Source organism: Lagenorhynchus albirostris, chromosome 7 (assembly GCF_949774975.1).
Source record: "Lagenorhynchus albirostris chromosome 7, mLagAlb1.1, whole genome shotgun sequence".
Lineage (NCBI taxonomy): Eukaryota > Metazoa > Chordata > Mammalia > Artiodactyla > Delphinidae > Lagenorhynchus > Lagenorhynchus albirostris.
The window spans coordinates 6,247,610-6,267,658 of NC_083101.1; the positions used below are offsets into that span (position 1 = coordinate 6,247,610).

Below are 20,049 nucleotides of genomic sequence, written 5' to 3' on the forward strand. Positions count from 1 at the left end.
CCACCTCCCCTCCCGAAACACCCCTCCACTTGGTAAGTGACAAGTCTCTGGGCCCTCAGTGCCTGACACGCGGCAGGTGCAAAAGTTACGCACAGGTGAATAATTAGCCTGAATCCCCGGCAAGTGGAGGGTGGACTCCTCTTTAGAACCTAGCTGGGGAACTCCCTGGCGGTCCAGTGGTTAGGACTCTGCTCTTTCACTGCCAGGGCCCAGGTTCGACCCCTGGAACTAAGATCCTGCAAGCCACGTGCTGTGGCAAAACAAAACAAAACAAAACAAAACAAATTAGAACCCAGCTGGATGTCCCTCAGTGTCAGCAGCTCCCCAGGCCTTCCAAAGTGTGGTCCCAGACCAGCAGCATCGGCGTGGCCTGGTAACTTGTTAGAAATGAACATTCCTAGGCCCCGGCCCAAACCTAGCTAATGAGAAACTCTGCAGGTGGCAGTCTGGGTTTTAACAAGCCCCCAGGTGATTCTATAATGCTCAGTTCTGAGAAGCACTAGTCTAGGCCCATGTTTTCAAACATTATTAAACCTTTAGAGAACCCCAAAAGATGAAACAGGAAGGAATGGAAATGCTGGGAGTGATACATGGGGTGGCGTGGGGATTCACTCTGCCGAACTCTTGGCTTCCCAGAAACACTCCTGAAAATGTTCTGGTTTAATCATTACACCCAAGGTTCTCACTCTGCACATTCTTTCTCTTGGGGAAACTGGGCAGACAACACCCAAAGCAAGAGAAAGGGTGTCACAGGAGGAAGAAGAAACCTAAAATGAAACAAAAAAGAAACAGACAAAGCAACAGGTCCACACAAGGAAGGCGAAGACAAGTGAGGAAGCGTGTTTAATTGGCGTGACAAGGACAACATACAACGAGAGCACGAGAGGAGGCCTGGGCGTGCTACGTGGCCCCTGTCCACCCCGGGGCCTGCCCCTCCCTCAGAGACACACACCAGCAGATTCAGACAGAACAACACCCCAAAAGAGGCTCAGAGGGACTGGGAAGGCAAACAGAAAATCACCACCCAGGAAACATTGTTTTTTTTTTTTTTTTTTTTGGTAAGAGTTGCCCAAATTCCTTTCCAAAGCTGCAGGCTCTGGGCGGGGGGCACCATGACGATTCAGACTCCACTGGCCTTTCACCTCGGCCAAGGCTCTGATGATTCCGCTCATGGCTGCTCCCCACAATGGCCCTGGGACATGGGCTGAGCAGAGACTCACTCCCATCTGACGGATGGAGAAACTGAGTCCCAGTGAGAAGTGACTCGCCCAGAGTCCCGGAGAAAGCTGGTCACTGAGTCAGACTGGGAGCCTGTGGCCCTCCCTGGGGCCATGGGTCAAGGCAAAGACACACGGGGAACAGAAATGTACAGCCTGGGCAGGGGGCAGTCAGGGTGGAGGTGGAGGGGATTCTGCGTTTGTCCCAATCACGGGGAGCAGACAAAGCCTGAGAGGCCTAGATGCCAAGACAGAAGATGGGACCAGCTGTGTATTCGACAAAAGCCTTTTATTCATCCAAAAATCAACCATTGGGTTTATTCCGCAGATATTAAAAAAGGTCGGGGGGGGCAAGGCTTCCCATTACAGTGCCCTTATGCTGATTCACTTGCTATCTCTGGGGTAGACCTAGAAGAAGGGCGTCTGGGAGACATGCTGCCAGTAAGGTGGGGCTGGAAGCTCAGGGTCTGGGTGAGATCATAGCGCCGCCCCCCCCCCCTCGCCTCCCCATCTGCGGCCTCGCTCTCAAATCACCTATTTGTCTGGTCCGGTCCCCCAAATGCCTTTATAGATCATCGCCACGAGGGGGCGCTCCCGCGTTCCCCTCAATCCCTTAGAAGCTGAAACCACTGGGAACCCGGTAGCTTTTCCACTAGGTGAGCAGTGGGGCTTTCCCCAGGGAGAGGCTGCATCTTCCCAGGGGGCCCAGGAACCCCACACCCCAACCCTCTAGAGAAGAGACAGGGTCCTCGAAAGCCCAGATGCATCTGTCATCTAGGAAGTTGGCTGTCAAAATGAAAAGCATTTCAGGGGAAGACAAGGACACACATCTGCCTTGACGTTATTCTAAACGACGTTATTCTAAACGTTGCCTGGTTAAATACTGGAAACTCACGACGTTCTCCTAAGTACCATCAACGCAGAGTGGGGAGCGGATTCTATGAGGAAGAGGCCAGGGCTGCTGCAGACGGACTGCCGGAGGCTGGCCCCTGCTCCTGGGCTGGGGAGCGAGGGCTAAGAACCTGGCTTCTGGCTGGTCTGGAAGCCCCAGAGCAGCAGTTGACAGGGCTGGGCCTCGGGTGGGAAACAGTGCTGGGGAGAGAGGCCCATGGGCTGCTCGGGGTTCCAAGGGTGCTGCAGCTAGAGGCCTGGTGAGAGGAGGGGACGGAACTGTCCCTGCCCGCAACCTCGGGCAAAAATGGCCAGTGTCCAGCACCCTGCCAGGAAGAGGCGTGGCCCTTCCAGCAGCTCTGGACTTCTCTGGGCAAGGACCCAAGGTGTGCCTTGGCCCATGGGTCCACGGTATCGCCTGCTAAGGTCAAAAGCCACACGCGTAGCTCCAAACCAAAAGGCCTAACGGTGAGGAGGTGGGAGGAAAGCCTTGCACACCGATCTCCCTAGACTCCTAGGAGTCAATGTCTCAGCGGGCGGGACCCCTATGCTTAACCTTGGATAATTCTTAGCCACAAGCCCTTTCCCGTGATGCTCCAGGACAGGCTGCACAAAAGCTCTGGCCCACTGGACCAGAGAGGTAAATCGAGGCTCAGGTGGAGGCCAGAGAAATCATTTGACCTGGGGAAAGGCCCCGCTCCCCCCATCTCCAGCCCCAAGCCGCCAAGTTCACCTGCTGCCCTAGGGTCCTAGGTCAGAGCCAGGCTGAGGAACTGCAGGATTTGGTGGTGAGTACTGGGCCTCCTAGGCCCGTGGCCTGAGCAGGAAGGTGACCGCAGGGGCCTCAAAGAGCCCAAGCTTCAAAGTCACCCGTGAAAATGGAACTACTGCTCCTATCCCCGCAGGATCTGGGGGGCTTCCAGCGGAGGGAGAGGGCAGCCAGAGGGCTGGCTGATGCAAGGAGGGAGAGACAGGGGCCGGCCGAGCGGTCCAGCCTGCAGGAGCGGACACGCAAGTCCCACGCTGGCGGAGCCGCTCTCTGGCGGGGGTCTGCTGTGAGAGTTAAAGAGCAGGAGAAGCTCTGGCCTCCTGGGAAAGTGCAAAGTGGGCGCCAAGGGCCATTTAAAGCGGGGGCCGAGGGTCAGCTCCTCCCCTCCGCTGGCCGGGATAAGTCAGGAGGTGATAGGCTGCTGACTTCGCAAAGGAGAAGCAGGGATTCTCGATTCCGGCCTGGCCCTAAACAGTCTGGGAGGCTGCTTCTCACCCAGAAGCCTTCCCTGGGCGAGGACTAGTTCTGGGCCTGAAAGACAGCTCAAGAGTCCGGGAGGGACCAGGAAGCTCTGCGGGGAGGGACAGGGTGTGTCATCCGAACCCACACACCACGAACAGTGGCTGCTGTGACCCTGAAGACTGTGCTAAGAGACAGAGAGACTCAGGCAGCCCCCGTGTCTGCTGGGGTCTGTAAACACAGACACAGACCGCACAATCACCAGCTGCAGGAAACCCAAGCTTAGAATTAGACAGCATCAGCACGAAGGGAAGCCTCCGGATCCCCCAGCCCAGGCCTCCCGGATCCGCAGCAGGGGGAGCTGGGGCCCACAGAGGGCAGGGGGGCCCACAGTCACGGAGCAAGGGCCAGCCTCAGGATCCTGCCTTCCGGTCCAAGGTCATCTGACTTTCCTGGTGACAGTTGTGGGCCTGCCCTGTCTCAGTGGCAGGCAGAGCTAGAAGCTTCCTGTGAGCACATGTGGGCCACAGCCCAAGAAGCCACCTGAATGGGATTGCCTGCGGCCCTTCTCTCTCCCCCGCTCCCTTCCGGCCTTTCAGCTAAAAGAGGGAAAGCTACTGTGGTCCGCTGGACAAGGCAGGAAAGCAGGGTGAGCAGCTATTCTCAAAACCAACCAAGGAGGGAGAGGCAGACTTCACATCTGCTCACTCCCTCCTCCTTCTCTCCTTAGATTCTCGGTCCACCCCCGGCCCTTCCTGGATCCCAGTCTCAGCACAAGCCTTGCCACTCCCCACGGCGCTGCGAACACCAAAGCAAGAACCGAGAAACCGGAAGATGTCCCCTGTTTGTCCTCAGAAAAGAGGTTATGGACCCAGAGGAGGATACAGGACCGAGAGGTGTGTGAACCGGGAGCAGAGAAAAGAGATCCAGGAGGGAGGCATTCGAGCTGGAGGGAACAGTGCATTAGCCATTTAAGAAGCCCACCTTTCCCCTCTCCAAACATCGAGCACAGTATCTGAAAAAAAAAAAAAAAAAAAAGATTTTTGGCTTCCTGGCCGCTGCAGGCCACCATCCTCCCAAGCGCCTGGGCAGGTGGGCGAGGGCGTGCACGTGTAAACGGTGGGCCCCGCATCCCTGGGAGCATCAGACACACGAGGCAGCAGCAACAGTTACCAACCAATAAATAAAAGGTATCAATTATATATGTATATAAAAAAAAAAAACCTCACTTTCCCCACAAAAAGCACAATACTGTTATCACAAAAAAAATCATCAACGTTGTAATTAATCATCCTAGCCGCGCAGGTGGTCTTGCTGCTCGAGGATGGGGCGCCAAATCACGAGGGGCAGGCAGGCCCCCCACGCCCCGACCCCCCGTGGCCGAGGCCATGACTCCCGTGGCCTCTCCCGCTGCCAAGGTCAAGGCAGGAGGCAGAGTTCTTTGACGTCCCCGAGGCCTTCTCCCCATCTGTCAGTCTGAATCTTCTAGGACAGAAGGTAGTTTTGTTTTTTTTTTCTTTTTCAATGTCTGTTTGAAATAAAGAACGAAAGCACACACGCAGGAGAGCAGGAGGGACCGAGAGGCCGCCTGCGAAGCAGCCGAGTCCTTGGTTTTGCAGAGGGCTGGAGCCTTTGCCCATCCGTACTGTCGTTTTCTGGACAAGCAGAAGTTGGTGGCAATTGGAGCCGGTGGCTTCAGGCGACGGGTGGGTGCGGGGCGGGTGGAGGAGAGCCGGGCCTCACGGTTCCAGGGCAGCCCGGTGGGGCGTGGATGCGGAGAAAGGCTGGGTGGACACACGAGGGTGGTGGTGTCGGGGCAGAGGTGGCCTCAGGGCACGGGAGGAGGTGAGTGGCTCCCAGGCATCTGGAAGACACAGGGAGGTGGGGCGGGTTCAGAGCTGGCTGCCAGGGACACAGAGCAGGCGACAGTCAACTAAAGGACCAGGTGGCATCATATGTCACAAGTCCTAAAAATGTGCATGCCCTCCGGTCCACACATTTGGTGCTCAGTATTTATCCTTAAGAAATAAATGTTTATGGGGGGTGGGGGAGGGAGGGACTGGGAGTTTGGGGTTAGTAGATGCAAATTATTACATATAGAATGGATAAACAACAAGGTCCTACTGTATAGCCCAGGAAAATGTATTCAATATCCTGGGATAAACCATAACGGAAAAGAATATGAAAAAGAATGTATATAAAAAGAAATACGTATCTGAATCACTTTGCTGTACAGCAGAAATTAACATGACATTGTAAATCAACTATACTTCAGTAAAAAATAAGTTAAAAAGACAGAAATAAATGTTTATGACAGTATCATCTGTAATAGCAAAATTAAAAGGGAGGGAGCAAACTCAGTGTCCACTATCAGGGGACAGGTTGGATAAATAAGGACAGAACCATAGGATAAAAAAGTTTGCAACCATTAAGAACAATGTGTGCAATGGCCAATAATCACGTGAAAAGATGCTCAACAGAATTAGTCATCAGGGAAACACAAATCAAAACCACGATGAGACACCACTTCGCACCCACTAGGATAAAACCTGAAACTAACAAGTGTTGGCGAGGGTGTGAAGAAATTGGAACCCTCAACCACGGCTGGGAGGAATATAAAATGACACAGCTACTGTGGAAAAGTTTGGCAGTTCCTCAGAAAATTAAACATAGTTACTATATGACCCAGCAATTGCACCCCAGGGATGTACTCTAAAAACTGGAAAATAGATACTCAAATCCATGTACACCAATGTTCATAGCACCATGATTCCCAATTGCCAAAAGGTGGAAATGACCCAGATGTCCATCAATGGATGAATGGATAAACAAATGTGATCTAACCACACAATGGAATACTATTCAGCCATACAAATGAATGAAGTACTGGTACGTGTCCCAACACAGATGAAACTTGACCACATGATGCTAAGTGAAAGAACCAGACATCAAAGGTCACATAGGGCTTCCCTGGTGGCACAGTGCTTAAGAATCCGCCTGCCAATGCAGGGGACACGGGTTCAAGCCCTGGTCTGGGAAGATCCCACATGCCGCGGAGCAACTAGGCCCGTGAGCCCCAACTACTGAGCCTGCGCTCTAGAGTCCACGAGCCACAACTACTGAAGCCCATGCTCTGCAAAAAGAGAAGCCACCGCAATGAGAAGCCTGCGCACTGCAACGAAGAGTAGCCCCTGCTCGCCGCAACTAGAGAAAGCCCGCGTGCAGCAACAAAGACCCAACGCAGCCAAAAATAAATAAATTAAATTTGAAAAAAATAAAAAATAAATAAAAAGATAAAAGTCACAGAGTAAGTGATTCCATTTATATGAAACATCCAGAATAGAGACAGAAAGCAAAGTGTGGTTGCCAGAGGCTCACTGAGGGGTGGGGGCGGGGGAGAAACTGCTTAAGGGATATGGAGTTTTATCTTGGAATGAGGCAAAGGTTCTAGAATGTACTAAATGCCACTGAATTGTTCACTTTAAGATAGTTAATTTTATGTTATGTGAATTTCACCTCAATACATTTTTTTAAAAAAGCAGCAGCCTGGGGGACAGTTATGTCTGTTACTGTCCGTGCCATCCAAAAACCCTTCCCATAACCTGCTCCAACCCTGTGTTTAAATCTCACGTCCCCACTCCCCACTGGACAGGTGTAGGTGTCTGATACAAAGGGGTCACTTTCCTGATTTGGGGAGATGACTTAAAAACATTATCTGGGCCAATCCGAATCTATGTGGAGGTGGCCCTGGGGGAGTAGGAAGGCCCTGCAGGACCAGAATTGGGGGGGCCATTATGGTGCAGGTGCCAAGGGAGAGAGAGTATGGAGTAACCACCCAGAGGAAGGCCAGAGCACCCAAGGGAGAGGCCTGGGTCCTCTCAGCCTTCCAGGTCCCCTGCCAGACCCTGGAGGTTCAGCTGGGTCTCCAATCACATGCTCTGCCTTCCGCGGTGATCTGTGAACCCCTGTGACTTGCATTATTGTATCTGCTAGTTAAGGGAATTCCCTGGCGGTCCAGTGGTTAGGACTCCAAGCTCTCACTGCCAAGGCCTGGGGTTCGATCCATGGTTGGAGAACTAAAATCCCATAAGCTGTGCGGCGTGGCCAAAAAAAATGTAAAAAAAAGAAAAAAAAAAGAACTGCAAACATGATGAAACTCACCAAATGCATTTAAATCCTTAAATTCCCAGTTACACATACATTTTGTAAAAACGTCATTGGTCACCTCTAAGGATTTTTTTTTTTTTTTTTTTGCGGTACGCGGGCCTCTCACTGCTGTGGCCTCTCCCGCTGCGGAGCACAGGCTCCGGACGCGCAGGCTCAGCGACCATGGCTCACGGGCCCAGCCGCTCCGCGGCATGTGGGATCTTCCCGGACCGGGGCACGAACCCGCGTCCCCTGTAGCGGCAGGCGGACTCTCAACCACTGCGCCACCAGGGAAGCCCCCAACTTGTTTTGAAAACTGATAAAGAATCAAGTATCCATCATGCCTTCCCTATGAAAACCAAGTCTCAGGGTAACCACCGAGTGGATGAGGGGAAGTTTCCCTTTGTAAAAGTAATCTAGCCAATGACGAAGAAGGAAAGGCAACTTTAGGACGTCACCATTTGGCACCATGTAATGAATGAATGGACAGAGGTGGCGATCAGAAACAGCTGCTGATGTCACCGAGGTCACGTGCACCTGCCAGACACACACACAACCCCGCTCATGAGGTGTTCTCACCCGAAGTGGACCAAACCCAATGCCAAGCCAGCCTGCAGATCTAACTGCCATTTCCAGGAAGAATAAGAAAGAGGAGCCTGTTAACAGCACCACGGGGCACTGTACCCAATGCTCTTCTCAGCAAATACCAAGAAGGAAAAGGGAAGGGGGACAACTTAAGACATTAAAATAAACGTAGACCTATCAACCACTTGCTATCTATGGACTTCATTCAGATTCAGATTCCAATAAACAAAGTGAAAAAAATTGTGAGACAACAGGAAAGTGGAATGTAAGTGTTGGTGAGAGCGTATTAAGGAATTACTGATGTTTGGGGTATTATGGATTTTTTTTTAAAGAATCGTTATCTTTTAGAAATACATTTTGAAATATTTATGTATGAAATGATACGATGTCTTGAATTTGCTTCAAAACAGCCCAGTGTCGGGGGTGTGTGGGGGAGGGTATAGACGGCACAAGATTGCTGTGAATCGGTGATTCTGAAGCTGGGAGATGGGTACACGGAGTTACATATTCTCTCTACTATTGCATGAGACTGTTCCCATAATAAAAATTGTTTTCATCCACTCTCAAATTTCCAACAACCTGAGTGCCCCACACCATAAGACTGGCTAAGGTATGGTCCAACCATAAACGGTATACTATGCAGCTATTAAAAAGGATGATCTCAAACAACATGTAGTGACGCAAAAAATATGCATGATCTCAGTTCCTGAATAATTCAGTGAATTATATAACCGTAATTTATCTAAGAATTACGATCCATCAGTAATCTGAGAAGGCAAATAAATCGCAAAAACAATGGAACACAAATTGGATATAATTACTCGCAGGCAGGATCTAGGAAGGCCTGAGAAAAATGGTACGGCAACTTTCGGGAGGAGCTATAGAAAAGTGGATCTTGTCACCCTGAAAAACTTGTCATGGAAATAAAGTTACATCGTGTTGGCCGACACGTTGCTGGTGAGGGTAAGATATATGTCTACGTAAATTGTGTTATGGAAAGCCAGTGTAGACACGACAGGCTGTGAAGCCAAGGTGGGTGAAACACATTAAAAATCTCTTTTCTTAGTGTTGTCTCCAAAAGAAAAAACTGGCTCCTAGAAGTTGTTCCTTTAAAAAACAAACAGACCAAAAACCAAAAGACACAGCCAACAGCGTACGGTTATGAACTCGTTGTTGAAGAAATATATATACATATATATTCATAGAAAACTGTAAGACAAAAACAAATAGGGTAACTCAGAAAGAATCACACACTTTAAAGAAATTAATTACACTGTACAACTTTTTCTTGGGGGCATACAGCAAGAACTTATGTTTGCACCATTCTTCCACGGCCTGGAGGAAATATGCAGCTGTTATATATATATATATAACTGTATATATATATATATATATATATATATATATATATGCCAATGAGGCCACTGGTGGTAATTCACAAAAGGGGGACTCTGAAAAATCAGACAACAGATCAGTATGCACTGTGGGACCCAGAGCTGCATACTGAACATTTTTAAGATTATAGAAATAACTGTCACAGTTCCTTTATAAATTGGTTTGATTATATGTTCCTATGCGACCTAGTTACTGAGTATTAAGTTTTTGTAAGTGTTCAATTCTTTCTGAATCATTCTTTCTTTCTGAATCATTCTGGACACAAAATGTTCACAGTGGTTATTTCTGGGTTATATGTGAAGGGTTTTTTTCAATAAACTTTTTTACGGAGGTTTTCCTTTTAAACATATTTTCTAATGTCTCTTCAACGAAAAAGGATTTCTTGTGCAAAAACATAAGAATATTAGAAGCTTCAAAATAGGCTTCCTAAACAAAATGTCAGCAAGTCAAATCTGATGATACATCAAAGCACATAATGGGTGGCTGAGCATTCAAAAGTCACTCGGTGTAAGTCAGGGTGGCCATCATCAAAAACTCCACAAACAGCGAACGCTGGAGAGGGTGTGAAGAGATGAGAGCCCTCCTGCACTGCTGGTGGGAATGTAAACTGCTGCAGCCGCTACGGAGAACAGTATGGAGGTTCCTTTAAAAAACTAAAAATAGAGCTACCATATGATGCTGCAATCCCATTCCTGAGCATATATCCAGAGAAAAACATGGTTCGAAAAGATCATGTACCCCAGTGTTCATTGCATCTTTGTTTACGATAGCCAAGACACGGAAACCACCTAAATGTCCATCGACAGAGAATGGGTAAAGAGGATGTGGTACATATATACAATGGAATATTACTCAGCCTTTAACAAGAATGAAAGAGTCATAGGAGGGAGGCTGGGGAGATCAGGAGAGGCAGGTGGGAGGGGCCCTCCAGGAGGAGTGGGAGAGGAGCAGAGGGCGACTGCCCTGCCCACTCAGGCCGAGGAGGCTGCTGAGATCCCAGGCCGGTCCCCTGCCCTCCAAGGCCCCCTCCAGGCCACGCAGGTCCTTGGGGGCATAGGAAGGAGGCTGGGGGGAGAATAGGAGAGGCACGTTGGAGGGGTCTTCCAGGAGGAGAGGGAGAGGAGCAGAGGGTGACTGCCCCACCCACTCAAGCCCAGGAAGCCTGCTGGGCCCCCAGGTGAGGTCCTCTGCCCTCTGAGACTAGGGGTGGGGGGAACGCCTGGGCCCCTTCTGTTCCTTGAGCCTACGTTCCACCCCCCTACAGCCCCCAGGACCTTTTCCAGATCCTGAGCATTGGCCCCGCCCACCACCCAAACCTCGCCCTTGCTTAGGCCCCGCCCTCCACAGCTAAGGCCTTCCCCCCCTTTTTGCTTTTTTTTTTTCTTTTCCCTCCTCCTCTTTCTTACTATTGTGGTACTAATGTACCTTCCAATTGTTGATTCATCTATATTTTTATTTTCATATTCTTCCTAACATACCTGTTAGTTTCCTAGTCTAATTTTATTTTTTACTTTGTTATTGTTGTGGGTTTTTTTTTGCCGCCCCAGGCAGCTTGCAGGACCTTGGTTCACAAGCCCAGGTCGGCTGAAGCTCCTGCGGTAGGAGCTCCAAGTCCGAGCCACTAGACTAACAGAGAACCTCAGACCCCAGGGACTATTCATCGGAGTGAGGTCTCCCAGAGTACCTCATCTCAGGACCAAGACCCAGCTCTACCCAATAGCCACAAACCCCAGTGTTAAAAGCCTCAGGTCAAACAACCAGTAAGACAGGAACACAATCCCACTCATAAAAAAAAAAAAAAAAAAAAAAAAGAGAGATGGCAAAAAAATATGTCACAGATGGAGGAGCAAGGTAAAAACCTACAAGACCAAATAAATGAAGAGGAAATAGGCAATCTACCTGAAAAAGAATTCAGAGTAATGATAGTAAAGATGATCCAGAATCTTGGAAATAGAATGGAGGCACAGATTGAGAAAATACAAGAAATGTTTAACAGAGATCGAGAAGGACTAAAGAACAAACAGAGATGAACAGCACAATAACTGAAATGAAAAATACACTAGAAGGAATCAATTACAGAATAACTGAGGCAGAAGAACGAATAAGTGAGCTGGAAGACAAAATGGTGGGAATAACTGCTGAGGAGCAGAATAAAGAAAAAAGAATGAAAAGAATGGAAGACAATCTCAGAGACCACTGGGACAACACTAAACGCACCAACATTCGAATTATAGGGATCCCAAAAGAAGAAGAGAAAAAGAAAGGGTCTGAGAAAATATTTGAAGAGATTATAGTTGAAAAATTCCCTAAGATGGGAAAGGAAACAGTCACCCAAGTCCAGGAAGCACAGAGAGTCCCATACAGGATAAAACCTAGGAAAAACACACCAAGACACATATTAATCAGACTAACAAAAATTAAATTCAAAGAAAAATTATTAAAAGCAGCAAGGGAAAAACAAAAGAATAACATACAAAGGAATCCCCATAAGGTTATCAGCTGATTTTTCAGGGGAAACTCTGCAGGCCAGAAGGGAGTGGCAGGATATACTTAAAGTGATGAAAGATAAAAACCTACAACCAAGATTACTCTACCCAGCAAGGATCTAATTCAGATTCGATGGAGAAGTCAAAAGCTTTTCAGACAAGCAAAAGCTAAGAGAATTCAGCACCACCAAACCAGCTTTACAACAAATGCTGAAGAAACTTCTCTAAGCGGGAAACACAAGAGAAGAAAAAGACCCACAAAAACAGACCCAAAACAATTAAGAAAATGGTAATAGGAACATACATATCGATAATAACCTTGAATGTAAATGGATTAAATGCCATAACCAAAAGACACAGGCTCACTGAATGGATACAAAAACAAGACCCGTATATATGCTGTCTACAAGAGACCCACTTCAGACCTAGGAACACATACAAACGAAAGCGGGAGGGGCTTCCCTGGTGGCGCACTGGTTAAGAATCCGCCTGCCAATGCAGGGGACACGGGTTCGAGCCCTGGTCCGGGAGGATCCCACATGCCGCAGAACAACTAAGCCCGTGCACCACAACTACTGAGCCTGCACTTTAGAGCCCACGAGCCACAACTACGGAAGCCAGCGAGCCATAACTACTGAAGCCCATGTGCCTAGAGCCTGTGCTCCACAACAAGAGAAGCCACTGCAATGAGAAGCCCGCACACCACAACGAAGAGTAGCCCCCGCTCGCCGCAACTAGAGAAAGCCCACACACAGCTATGAAGACTCAATGCAGCCAAAAAAAAAAAAAAAAAGATAAACCCTTAGCCAGACTCATCAAGAAAAAAAGAGAGAAGATGCAAATCAATAAAATTAGAAATGAAAAGGGAGAAATCACAACTGACACCGCAGAAATACAAAGGATTATAAGAGACTACTACAAACAACTATATGCCAATAAAATGGACAACCACGAAGAAATGGACAAATTCTTGGGAAGGTACAACTTTCCAACACTGAACCAGGAAGAATTAGAAAATATAAACAGACCTATCACAAGTAATGAAATTGAAACCATAATTAAAAATCTTCCAACAAACAGAAGTCCAAGACCAGATGGCTTCACAGGTGAATTCTATCAAACATTTAGAGAAGAGCTAACACCCATCCTTCTCAAACTCTTCCAAAAAATGGCAGAGGGAGAAACACTCGCAAATTCATTCTATGAAGCCACCATCACCCTGATACCAAAACCAGAAAAAGATATCATAAAAAAAGAAAATTATAGACCAAGATCACTGAAGAACCTAGATGCAAAATTCCTGAACAAAATACTAGCAAACAGAATCCAATAGCAAATTAAAAGGATCATACACCATGATCAAGTGGGATTTATCCCAGGATGCAAGGATTCTTCAATATATGCAAATCAATGTGATACACCACATTAACAAATTAAGGCATAAAAACCATATGATCATCTCAATAGATGCAGAAAAAGCTTTTATCAAAATTCAACACCGATTTATGATAAAAACTCTCCAGAAAATGGGAATAGAGGGAACCTACCTCAACACAATAAAGGCCATATATGACAAACCCACAGCAAGCATCATACTCAATGGTGAAAAACTGAAAGTATATCCACTAAGATCAGGAACAAGACAAGGATGTCCACTCTTGCCACTCTTATTCAACGTAGTTTTGGAAGTCCTAGCCACAGCAATCAGAGAAGAAAAAGAAATAAAAGGAATACAAGTTGGAAAAGAAGAAGTAAAACTGTCACTGTTTGCCAATGACATGATACTATACATAGAGAATCCTAAAGATGCCACCAGAAAACTACTAGAGCTAATCAATGAATTTGGTAAGGTTGCAGGATACAAAATTAATGTGCAGAGATCTCTGGCATTCGTATACACCAACAACGAAAAATCAGAAAAAGAAATTAAGGAAACACTCCCATTTACCATTGCAACAAAAAGAATAAAATACCTAGGTATAAACCTGCCTAAGGAGGCGAAAGACTTGTACTCAGAAAACTATAAAACACTGATGAAAGAAATCAAAGGTGACATAAACAGATGGAGAAATACACCATGTTCTTGGATTGGAAGAATCAATATTGTGAAAACGACTTTACTACCCAAAGCAATCTACAGATTCAATGAAATCCCTATCAAACTACCAATGGCATTCTTCACAGAATTAGAACAAAAAATTTTACAATTCGTATGGAAACACAAAAGATCCCAAATAGCCAAAGCAATCTTGAGAAAGAAAAATGGAGTTGGAGGAATCAGGCTCCCTGACTTCAAACTATACCACAAAGCTACAGTAATCAAGACAGTATGGTACTGGCACAAAAACAGAAATATAGATCAATGGTAGAGGATAGAATGCCCAGAGATACGCCCTGCACATATGGGCACCTAATTTATGACAAAGGAGGCAAGAACATTCAGTGGGAAAAAGACAGCCTCTTCAATAAGTGGTGCTGGGAAAACTGGACAGTTACATGTAAAAGAATGAAATTAGAACACTATCTAACACCATACACAAAAATAAACTCCAAATGTATTAAAGACTTAAATGTAAGACGAGACACTATAAAACTCTTAGAGGAAAACATACGAAAAAACACTCTGACATAAACCACAACAAGATCTTTTTATGACCCACCTCCTAGAGTAGCGGAAATAAAAACAAAAATAAACAAATGGGACTTAATTAAACTTAAAAGCTTTTGCACAGCAAAGGAAACCATAAATAAGACGAAAAGACAACCCTGAGAATGGGAGAAAATATTTGCAAATGAAAGAACAGACAAAGGATTACTCTCCAAAATATACAAACAGCTCATGGAGCTCAATATCAAAAAACAAATAATCCAGTTAAAAAATGGGCAGAAGACCTAAATAGACATTTCACCAAGGAAGACATACAGATGGCCAAGAGGCACATGAAAAGATGCTCAACATCACTAATTATTAGAGAAATGAAAATCAAAACTACAATGAGGTATCACCTCACACTGGTCAGAATGGCCATCATCAAAAAATCTAGAAACAATAAATGCTGGAGAGGGTGTGGTGAAAGGGAACCCTCCTGCACTGTTGGTGGGAATGCAAACTGATACAACCACTATGGAAAACAGTATGGAGATTCCTTAAAAAACTAAAATAGAACTACCATATGACCCAGCAATCCCACTACTGGGCATATACCCTGAGAAAACCATAATTCAAAAAGAGACATGTACCACAATGTTCATTGCAGCACTATTTACAATAGCCAGGACATGGAACCAACCTAAATGTCCACTGACAGATGAATGGATAAGAAGATGTGGCACATATATACAATGGACTATTACTCAGCCATAAAAAGAAACGAAATTGAGTTATAGTGAGGTGGATGGATCTAGAGTCTGTCATACAGAGTGAAGTAAGTGAGAAGAAGAAAAACAAATACCGTATGCTAACATATATATATGAAATCTAAAAAAAAAAAAATGGTACTGATGAACCTAGTTGCAGGGCAGGAATAAAGAGGTAGACATAGAAAATGGACTTGAGGACATGGGATTGGAGGGCGAAGCTGGGGTGAAGTGAGAGTACCATCAACATATATATACTACAGAATGTAAAACCGTTGGCTGGTGGGAAGCAGCAGCATAGCACAGGGAGATTGGCTCGGTGCTTTGCGATGACCTAGAGGGGTGGGATGGGGAGGATGGGAGGGAGGCTCCCATCAAGAGGGAGGGGATATGGGGACATGTGTATGCATATGACTGATTCACTTCGTTGTGCAACATCAACTAACACAGTATTGTGAAGCAATTATACTCCAATAAAGATTAAAATTTTTTTTTAAAAAATGGATAAGCAACAAGGACCTACTGTATAGCACAGGGAACTCTGCTCAATATTATGTAACAACCTAAATGGGAAAACTAATTTGAAAAAGAATAGAAAAAAAAAAGGTAGTGTATTTAAGTGGACAGGAATCCACTGATGATCCATAAAATGTATTCACACACACACACACACACACACACACACACACACACACACACACACACACACAAAATCAATCAGTGTAATTCATCATACTGACAACAAAAAAGAGAGAAAAGTCATATGAGCATCTTGATAAATGCAGACAATTTTGATAAAGTTCAATATCACTCATGATTTTTTAAAAAACAAATAACTCCTACCAAACTAGAAAAGAGGGAGACTTTCTAAATCTGCTAAAATCTATCTACAAAGGACCTATAACAAGCATCGTAACTAATGGTGAATTATTGAAAGCTTTCTCCCAAGACTGAGAATGAGACAAGAATGTTCACCATCACTACTCCTATGTGACTGGAGGGTCCAACCAGTGCAAGGAAGCAGGAAAAAGGAACAAAAGGCAGAGGGATAGGAAAGGAAGAAATAGAATGTAGGCAATCCAAAAGAATCTAAGGCAGACTCCTAGATTTAATAAATGAAGTTAGCAGGACCATGGATATATGATCAATAAACAAAAATCAACTGAATTTCTATAAATCAGAAACAAACAGAAAATACAATTTTAAAATTACTGTTTAAAACACCATCAAAAACTTAGGAATAAATCTACTAAAAGATGTGAAAGACCTTTTAGCTAAAAACAGCAAAATGTTATAGAGAAAAAAAAAATTAAAGACCTAAACACAGAGAGAGATATACCATCTTCATGGACTGGAAGACTCAACATTATAAAGATGCCAATTCTCCCCCAAACTGAACAGTAGACTCAACTCAATCCCATTCAAAATCCCAGCGTGTGTGTGCATGTGTGTGTGTGTAGACATTTATAAGTTGATTCTAAAATTTGTATAGAAATAGCCTAAAGTAGCCAAGGCGTTCTTAAAAAAGAAGTGATGGGATCTTGCTTCTCAAGATCGAGTTATAAAAAGACTGCGCTTTCATCTTGGGTTCTCCCTCTCCCTCCCTCCCAGAAAGCTTACCCTGGGGGAAGCCAGCCACCATGTTGTTAGGCAGCCCTGTGCAGAGGGCCACATGTTGAGGCCGCCAAACCAAATGAGTGAGCTTAGAAATGGGTCACCCCTGGCCGAGCCTTCAGATGAGACCGCAGTCCTGGCCAACAGCTGATGATCATTCCAGTTTACCTACTACACAGGGGTTTCCCAGGACATGGGACTTTTGGCACTAAATCCGGGACAGTCCCGGGCAAACTGGGATGGTTGGCCACCCTCCTGACAGCTTGGTTGCATCCTCATGAGAGACCTTGGGCCGAAGGCACCCAACAAAGCTGTACCCAAATTCCTGATGTTTGTTCTTTTCAGATGCTGTTTTGCGGGACTGCAGTGTGCAGCAAGATAACTAAGACAGCACTGCACAAAATGTGATGGTATAACGGAGGATGCACATACGACAAGGTGCCCAACTTCAGTGCTCATCAGTGAGATGCAAATTCAGATTACAGCAAGCTATCATGACACGCCCACCAAAACGGCTGAAATTTTAAAAGACAGAGAACACCCAGTGCTGGCAAGGATGTGGGGCAATGGGAGCTCTCATACACCGCAAGTGGGAGTCGGAGATGGTACAGCCATGTTGGAAAACTTCTGGAAGTATCTACTAAAGCTAAATATACACACATTCTAAGTCCCAGCAATTCTACTCTTAGATCTATATCAAGAGGATGCATCATCCGTCCACCAGGAGACACATACAAGAGTGTTTTTAAAACAATGGTCAGAAGAACCTAGGGGCAAGACGGGAATAAAGATGCAGACCTACTAGAGAATGGACTTGAGGATATGGGGAGGGGGAAGGGTAAGCTGTGACAGAGTGAGAGAGCGGCATGGACATATATGCACTACCAAACGTAAGGTGGACAGCTAGTGGGAAGCAGCCGCATAGCACAGGGAGATCAGCTCAGTGCTTTGTGACCACCTAGAGGGATGGGATAGGGAGGGTGGGAGGGAGGGAGATGCAAGAGGGAAGAGATGTGGGGACATATGTATATGTATAGCTGATTCACTTTGTTATACAGCAGAAACTAACACACCATTGTAAAGCAATTATACTCTAATAAAGATGTTAAAAAAAAAAAAGAGCCAGAAAAAAAAAAAAAAGAGTGTTCGTAGCTGGACAGGACCATGGGGATCAGTTCTCTGCCAGCAACAGAGGCCTCTGCACTTAACGGAAATCTGGGCAAAAAAAGAAACCACGTTGGAGCTATTGATCAAGAGAGCGGAAGCTGAGGTCTTCAGCCACCCCAAAGGAGAAAAGATGAGAGACTCCCGTTCTCCCAGGCCCCTGGCTCTGGCTGAGAACTGGTATTTTCAAAGTGTTTTCAACCCAGGGAAACTTCTATTCAAGTAAACTCTCAGGCTGAATCTGGGTATATAAAAAGGACAAAAATAGAGGAGCCCTGGCTGACGTGAAGGCCCTCCCTTACTAGCTATGCGCCAACTGGGCAGACCCTGATTCCCCCCCCGGAAACTCAAGTACTTATCTGCCAACCCCAAGTGTCCTGAGGCTGGGTTTGCCCCCTTTCCCCCACCCCAGGCCCCAAGTCCCCCTCCACTCACCTCAGCTCTGGGCCTTGGACTATACCAGCCCGTCGTAGAGGGACAGCGCCTGCACGATGGACGGGTCCGCCTTGGATCCTTCCTGGAACTCCTGCAGCGTCAGCTTCCCGTCGGCATTCTGCAAGCAGAGAGAGGAGGGTGAAGGTGAGGGGACAACCAACCTCCCAGGACAGGGGCCTCTGCCCTGGGCCCTGGACACTCCCTCCCCAAGCCTAGCCCAGGGCTGCTTCCAAAAGAGCTTCCACAGTTAAGTCAGGAGGGAGGCAAGGCAGCTCGTTAGGTGGGAGGGGTCAGGCATAGACAGACACGGGCACTTCCTGGCTGGGTGACCTTGGGCACGCGACCCACCTCTCTGGGCCCTTGTTTCCTCATCTGGAGACTGGAGGGAATTGAACGGCTTCTTCAGGGCACTGAGGTGAGCACTCCTTGAGCTCAAGCTGTGTAAAGTGTTCCGCAGACCGGAAGCACCCGATAACTCCACAGTTAGCATCCTCACTGCTGTGCATCCCCACAGAGGGTGTTAATCCCACAGGGCTGAGAGCCTGATGCATTTCTCTGGGGTCACCCTTGGGAGGGCATTTAAGCCATCCCCCGGGAGACCTACAAGGAGGCTGGACGGAGCCCACGTAAAGGGGCTTTAGTGGGTCTCTTGCAGAAGGAAATGGTTTGGGCCAGAATCCCTTCCCCTGGAGCATCTTTTGCAAGGAAACCCGTGAGAGCAAAAGAAAAAGGCCTTGGAAGCCGCCCACAGCCTGCACCCAGAGAGAGAGATGGTGACGAGGTTTCCACAAGCTCCGCAGGCAGACCTTGAGGGTCGTCCACCGTGGGCCCCGTTCACGCTATGCGTGCGCTTGGTCTCATGGGGTCCTCACAGCCGCTCTCAGAAGAGGGGCTGCTCTGCTTTCTCTAGATCCTTTAGGTGTAAGGTTAGATTGTTTATCTGAGATGTTTCTTGTTTCTTGAGGTAGGATTGTATTGCTATAAACTTCCCTCTTAGAAGTGCTTTTGCTGCATCCCATAGGTTTTGGGTCGTCGTGTTTTCATTGCCGTTTGTCTCTAGGTAGTTTTTTATTCCCTCATTGATTTCTTCAGGGATCTCTTGGTTATTTAGCAGCGTATTGTTTAGCTAAAGAGGGGCTGTTCTTATCACCACTTCACCGGTGAGGATGCCGGGGCTCAGTCAGCTATCCAGGGCCCCCTGGCTGCTAACTGGGGAAGCCAGATTTACACCCAGCCTGACTACAGCGTGGACTTTGCTTCCCAAAATAAGGGCTGTCTGAATTGGGGGTGCGGGGGATTTAACACCTTGGTGTTAAATAACATTGAACCGCCCTGTGAGAAGTTAGTACTCTCTGCCGCACTCTATGGACACATCTGATTATTATCAGCAGCCCAGCGTGGTCTGAGCCTCTGTCTCTTTACTGCCTCTCTGACATACGATCTCACTTTTTTAAATTAAGGAAGTAAGGCCTCAGGCTCAAAGCGTTCAGGGCAGGCACCTGTACCTAGCCAGAATGTAATAATAAGCCCA

At 46.8% G+C, this 20,049-nt stretch overlaps 1 protein-coding gene across 4 annotated transcripts in view; it reads right to left on the minus strand.

Moving 5' to 3' along the window:
* Positions 1-1,489: 1,489 nt before the first annotated feature.
* Positions 1,490-20,049, minus strand: part of LOC132523277 (neuronal calcium sensor 1) — a 162,658-nt gene continuing 144,098 nt past the window's right edge. For 3 of the 4 annotated variants that reach the window (XM_060154071.1, XM_060154070.1, XM_060154075.1), the window contains 2 exons: positions 18,519-18,636; positions 5,067-5,200 (listed from right to left, as the gene is read on the minus strand). In XM_060154071.1, coding sequence (XP_060010054.1) covers positions 18,538-18,636 — 99 coding nt within the window. In that variant the 3' untranslated portion in view covers positions 5,067-5,200; positions 18,519-18,537. Of the gene's footprint in view, positions 5,201-18,518; positions 18,637-20,049 lie in introns of all 4 variants that reach the window. The other variant, XM_060154069.1, reaches the window with a different exon arrangement.